General features: G+C 37.8%; 1 protein-coding gene across 1 annotated transcript in view; it reads right to left on the reverse strand.

Moving 5' to 3' along the window:
- Nucleotides 1-5,615, reverse strand: part of sptbn4b (spectrin, beta, non-erythrocytic 4b) — a gene marked incomplete at its 5' end in the record, with an annotated part of 73,252 nt that extends 67,637 nt beyond the window's left edge. The window contains 3 exons of the mRNA XM_081371740.1: nt 1,118-1,291; nt 4,231-4,382; nt 5,471-5,615. Coding sequence (XP_081227866.1) covers nt 1,118-1,291; nt 4,231-4,382; nt 5,471-5,615 — 471 coding nt within the window. The remainder of the gene's footprint in view (nt 1-1,117; nt 1,292-4,230; nt 4,383-5,470) is intronic.
- Nucleotides 5,616-7,197: the final 1,582 nt, after the last annotated feature.

A 7,197-nucleotide genomic window follows, 5' to 3' on the forward strand; every position in this document is an offset into this window, starting at 1 on the left:
CATCCCGTCTGGCTAGTGCGCTTCCCATAATGTTAACGCATTAGTTCAGTAGACGGAGAGTAGGCATCTTTTGTGGCTGTTCGATCACATGAGCGTCTATACTACGAAAGCAATCCGGTCGAATGCGTTTTCCACTACCTCTGGAAGTAGTCGAAAGTGGACAAGCTAAACTTTACACCTGTATTTAGCGTTGTACACCTGTGATCCGATCGACCAAAACGCATCTTAATACCAGGTGTAAACAGGGCTTTAGTTGCAGTCAGGTCAGATCTTGGCAGTGTAAAGGGATAGTTCAACTATCATTTATAAACCCTCATGCCAAACCACAAAACTTTACCACAGACTGCCTAAGCTCGTCTTTTTAACACAATGACAGCATACAGGGACCAGGGACTGCAAAACTCAGAAAGATCACAGAAAAACACTATAAAAGTAGTTAATATGACTTATGTGCCACATAAGCGTTTGCAGCTGCAAAGAGGGCACTTGCAAGCACCCTTATGAAATTTGAAAAGAGAAATTGGTCACCCTATGGTCTTGTGAAGTTCACAATCACGCGTCTACTGCGGCCATTGCAAGTACACAGGAAGTGTGTTATTTGGGACTCTACAGCAGGGATGGGCAACTTCGGTCCAGGAGGGCCACTGTCCTGCAGAGTTCAGCTCCAACCCGAATCAAACACACCCGAACAAGCTAATCAAGGTCTTCAGGATTGCTAGAAAGCTACAGGTATTTTAAAAATCAGGATTGGAGCTGAACTCTGCAGGACAGTGGCCTTCCAGCACTGAAGTTTCCCATCCCCGCTCTACCGTATTTTGCCAACTCCTCTGCTATCTATCAGTACGTAATGCAGGTATTGACAATCGGCTATACAGCCACACAGGCACCACACAGACAGTGATCACACACTCAACAGGAGCCATAAAGGGCAGACAGGGATCACACACACCCACAGATCAAAAGATGCCCACCTCTTTACAGATCAGATCACAGAAATCCAGCACTAGCATACTGGAAAAGAGTTCAGTACACAGAGCTTTCCCTTAAAGTCAAACGATATGGCGGCGGCAGTCTCAAAAATCCCAAAGGAGTCAAGAGAAATCCAAGCAACTCTTACCTGGAAGCGAAGGATGATGGTCCAGATGAGGCCGAGAGTGAGGCGGTGGTTTCCATCAACTATATCATGAGAACCAACATTTTCTAGATGAACCCTCTGCTCTTTGAGGAACTGAAGAGCCTTGTCCACATTCTCCAAACAGTGAATCCTCATCCTGCCTCTCGTGGGCCGAGGCTAAAACAAGAACATATCAAACACGTGAGCATGTTACTCCCTCGAAAGACCACTCATAAAGCATGGCATGGATGCTAAATCAGGGATATTATCGTTAAAACCATTATAAACATTACTAAACAAAAATTAGAAATGTTGTCACTGCAACTAACTTAATTAAGTTTATGTTGAGGCATTAAAAGTACTAACTAGAAAATAAATCAAAACTGAATTAAAAATATAAAAATAAATTAAATCAAAATGGTAATAAAAAATTATAAAAAATTACGAAAGCACATCAAAAGAACAAAAGCACATGAAAGCACAAAATTACTAAAAACTCTAATAAAATATAAAGGAATTTTTTTTAATAAAAACTATAATGGTAATATAAATAAGGGCTGTCACTAACAATTATTTTAGTAATCGATTAATCAGTCGATTATTTTGACGATTAATTGAGTAATTGAAAAATAAACTAAATATAAAAATAAAATAAAATATTTTTTGTGGTAATAAAAATAAACCTAAATGTACAATAGCCTTTAAAATAACTTAAAATACATATATAACAACGAGGCAATAATAATTTGTTCAAATAAGGTATCAAAAGCAACTAATCACATGGTTTTATTGAAAAACACTGTTAAAATACATAATGTGATATACATGATATAAACAATCACCTCTTGTACATTACGTATTATAACAAAATAATCAACCGAGAGTTATATGTGGGTATATGTGACGGATGATTTGAGCTTTGTGACATGGTGTGTTATCCTGCTGGAAGTAGCCATCTGAAGATGGTACATTCTAGTCATAAAGGGATGGACATGGTCAGCAACAATACTCAGGTGTGCCGTGGCGTTTAAACGATGCTCAATTGGTACTAAAGGCCCAAAGTGTGCCAAGAAAATATCCCCCACACTATTACCCCACCAGCGGCCTGAACCGCTGAGACAAGGCAGGATGGATCCATGATTTCATGCTGTTTACGCCAAATTCTGACCCTTCCGTGTGAAGGTTGCAGCAGAAATCGAGACTCATCAGACCAGGAAACTTTTTTCAAATCTTCTATAGTCTATGAGTCCATCTGAATTGTATCCTCAGTTTGCTGTTCTGACAGGAGTGTCACCGGTGTGTCTTCTGCTGCTGTATCTGCTTCAAGGTTGGAGGAGTTGTGCGTTCAGAGTTTGCGCTCTTCTGCAGACTCTGTGGTTGTAACGAGTGCTTATTTGAGTTACTGTTGCCTTTCTATCAGCTCGACTAGTCTGGCCATTGATTCTCCTCTGACCTCTAGCATCAACAAGGCATTTTCACCCACAGAACTGCGGCTCACTGGATATTTCCTCTTTTTTCAGACCATTTTCTATAAATCCTAGAGATTGTGCATGAAAATCCCAGTTGATCAGCAGTTTCTTAAATACTCAGACCAGCCCATCTGGCCCTAACAACCATGCCAAGTTTATTAAAGCCACTTAAATCACCTTTCTTCCCCATTCTGATGCTGAGTATGAACTTCAGCAGATCATCTTGACCATGTCTACATGCCTAAATGCATTGAGTTGCAGCCATATGATTGGCTGATTAGATATTTGCATTAACAAGCAGTTGAACAGGTGGACTTAAAGGGTTAGTTCACCCAAAAATGAAAATTCTGTCAGTAATTACTCACCCTCATGTTGTTCCAACCCCGTAAGACTTTCGTTCATCTTCGGAACACAAATTAAGATATTTTTGATGAAATCTGAGAGCTGTCTCACTCCTCCACAGGCTTATGGGCACCCTAACTTGCTGGCCCAGAAAATGTATTAAAGACATCGTTAATATAGTCCAAGTGACTCCAGTGGCTCAATCTTTAGTTTATAAAGCGACGAGAATACTTTTTGTGCGCAAAAACAAACAAAAATAACGACTTTATTCCACTTTTCATTTCCTTCTCTCTGGACGTCGAGTCTTTTCACGTAGTGTAATAGCGTAGCGCGTCTGTGTTGCACGTCACCACGCATCACACACATGACCAGCATCGCCCAATAGTGAGCCTACGTGGTGACGTGCAACACAGCCCAAAAACACTACGTAAACTAACTTGATTTATTCCACTATTCATTTCATTCTCTCTCTGTGCCTCGAGTTTACGTAGTGTTTTTGGGCTGTGTTGTACGTCACCACGTAGGCTCACTATTGGGCGATGCTGGTCATGTGTGTGTGACGTGCAACACAGGCACGCTACGCTATTACACTACGTGAAAAGACTCGAGGCCCAGAGAGAAGGAAATGAAAAGTTGAATAAAGTCGTTATTTTTGTTTGTTTTTGCGCACAAAAAGTATTCTCGTCGCTTTATAAACTAAAGATTGAGCCACTGGAGTCACTTGGACTATATTAACGATGTCTTTAATACATTTTCTGGGCCAGCAAGTTATAGTGTCCATAAGCCTAAGGAGGAGTGAGCCAGCTCTCAGATTTCATCAAAAATATCTTAATTTGTGTTCCGAAGATGAACGAAAGTCTTACGGGGTTGGAACAACATGAGGGTGAGTAATTACTGACAGAATTTTCATTTTTGGGTGAACTAACCCTTTAAGTCCACCTGTTCAACTGCTTGTTAATGCAAATATCTAATCAGCCAATTATATGGCTGCAACTCAATGCATTTAGGCATGTAGACATGGTCAAGATGATCTGCTGAAGTTCATACTCAGCATCAGAATGGGGAAGAAAGGTGATTTAAGTGGCTTTAAAGGAGAACTCCGGTCAATTTTAACATTGAGTGGAGGAGTGATTCAGCACTAAGATTTCATCAAAAATATCTTAATTTGTGTTCCGAAAATTAACGAAAGTCTTACGCGTCTGTTTCATGCCAACTTTAAAAAGTCAAAACCTTTGGATGGAAAAAAGTTGTTGAACTGGTGTTTTCTGTGGCTGTGCTTTTATGATGATTAAACCGAGAACTCACCAGCATCTCTCCTGACAGCACCTCCAGCAGTCTGATGAGCATGTAGCCGTCTCTCAGGTCATTATACAAGTCAGAGATACGACAGGACACACGGGACAAGTGAGAGTTCACCCACTTAGTAAAGGTCTTCTTCTGTACCGCGTCCCTCTCATCTGGTAGGATGACAGAGAGACACAAACAAAAATGTATATTAAGGATACACAATATCATTATTAAAGCTTTTTGTTTATCAATATTGTACATGGTAAATTGTCCTATTTTTACTTTTGGATTATCTTTTGGATTATCGCTTATTATTAATCATTAAAGATTAGCTATTATTCTTTTTTACATGTAAATCTCAGAAATAATATTCATTTATTATACCATTATCATACCATGTATAACTTGTCAGCCATAACAAAAAAATAATGATCAGGTACACTGAAAAATAAATGATATGATCAATAAGTTATACTGTAACAACATATATTTTACATTGCTTTAACTCATCAAAATAAGTTAAGCAATTTTCAACTTTTTTAAGTTACCGGTACACAAGATTCAACTCAAGTCAGTTTAATGCAATTTAAGTTGAAATGACTTAAACAGTCAAGTTGATTGTACATTAAAAAAATTGTTTACAGTGTAGCATAAGCATTACAGTTAGTATAAACCAGAATTGTAATATGTATAAGGGATCCCTAATATATATGCTACCATTCACAGGTCCATAAGATTTTTGTTCAAGTTTCATGTCTCTTCTGCTCACCAAGGCTGGATTTATTTGATCAAAAAAACATAAAACAGAAATATTGTGAAATATTATTAAAATTACTAGTATAATAAATTTATTCATGTGATGTAAAGCAATCATTTTCAGCATCATTACTCCAGTCTTCAGTGTCACATGATCCTTCAGAAATCACTCTAATATGATGATTTGATGCTCAAAAAACTTTTTAAAAAATAAATAAATATCAATGATGAACAATTGTGCTGCGTAATCTTTTAGTAGAAACTGTGATATTTTCAGGATTCTTTGATGACTAGAAAGTAAAAAAAAAACAGGATTTATTGGAAATAGCCATTTTTGTAACATTAGAAATTATTAATGATTACTTTATTGCATCCTTGCTGAATAAAAGCATTAATTTCTAACAAAAATCTTACTGACCCCAAGCGTTTGAATGGTAGTGTATATATATATGCTCAAAATCTAGACACGCGCAGCCCCAGAACTAGCAGATCTTCCACGTACCTGCTAGTGCTTTGATGCGGGAGCACTCAAATAGTTTGGCACTGGTGGTCTCGGTTTCCCAGAATCCTGTGCTTGCAGGCCTGTTGTTGTTGTTGAGCTGTCTCTGGGCCTCAGCATTGTCCAGGTCTGTTGAGGCATTGGCCATCGCGCCTGCTTCCTCAAGCAGCCCTGCATATAGAGTAGTGAAAGTCAGCATCCACAGTACCAGCTAAACAGAAAAGCTGTAAAGCCAAACACATACACACACAAACCTAATAGAATCCAATTGATAAAATGCACACATACACAGACCTACAAACAGATATAGATTTAAAGGGATTGTTCACCCAACAATAAAAATTCTGTCATCATTTACTCACACTCAAGTTGTTCCAAACCTGTATGAGTTTCTTTCTTCTGCTGAACACAAAAAAAGTTATTTTGAAGAATATGAGTAACCAACCTAACAGTTGACATTGACTTCCTTAGAATGGAGACAAAAATACAATGGAAGTCAGTGGAGCCCATTAACTGTTTGGTTGCTGTAATTCTTCAAAATATCTTCTTTTGTGTTCAGCAGAAGAAAGAAATACAGGTTTGGAATAACATGAGGGTGAGTAAATGATGACAGAACTTTCATTTTTGGGTGAACCGTCCCTTTAAGATACACATTTAGATACACACCAGACACAGTAAAAGGAGGCAGGGGGCAGGAGGAAATGGCAACTCGACATTGCAGCTAACTTCAGAAACTTCGGCTTTAGCCAAGTGCATTTTTGACATTTTGCTGTCAGATTGTTTTGCTGATTCGTCATGTGTTATTTAAATGTAAATTTGGAAGGCAGTTTTGGAGATTTCACTATTTTCCCTTTTCAGTAGAAAAGAACTGTAGTAGCATAACTAGGAAGAAGCTGCCCATAAGGCATTACCAAGATAGCTGCTGGGTGAACTAACTTGCCTTAAAGTGACAGTTCACCCAAAAATTTCAATTCTGACATAATTTACTCATTTACACGACTTATGTCTGAGATCTCTGCATCACACATGCAATACTGTACCAGGTGAGCTACCGAGAAAGTTTTCTCTTAGAAAATTCATACACAAATGTATCAAGCTGTTTATGTGATGCATTGCAAACATACAAATCATGCACTATAGTAAAAGTGTTTTGAGGTCAATATAGCATTGTTTAAAGAACCACATGAAAAGAAGTCTTTAATTATCAATAATCTGCCCCTGTAGAGCATGAAATCCATGTGAAAAATATGTGAATAAAGAGCTAAATTAGTTCAATTATCTTATAAAGCAATTGTGTCTATTCAAAAAGACTGTATAAAACCCCTCAATTCATATTTTCAGTTTTACTCACACTTTTAAGAGATTTTGCACACATAAAGATGCACAAAGTTAAAATTTTACAAAAGTACATATGAAAATAAATGTGATTGTAAAACGTGTCAGCTGTTGGGTTATGATAATTGTGTTGTAAAGCCTAGGTCACATCTTGTGCACTTTATACTCGCACAAAAGTATCTAGTGTCTAGTAAACAAATTTAAATGAATAAAAATGCAAATTTTGTGTGTTATTTTAGTCACTGCAAATAGTAGTGAGGTAGTGTGCAATGACTGATGAAGTCTTACTTAAGATGGCTCAATACCCTGACAGTGTGACATCCACTTTTCAAGGCACTATGAAGCAAATGAAACGTAGCCATGGTTTCTGACATGTAAACTAAGGTAAGGCCTAT

Source organism: Scardinius erythrophthalmus, assembly GCF_964197995.2.
Source record: "Scardinius erythrophthalmus genome assembly, chromosome: 8".
Lineage (NCBI taxonomy): Eukaryota > Metazoa > Chordata > Actinopteri > Cypriniformes > Leuciscidae > Scardinius > Scardinius erythrophthalmus.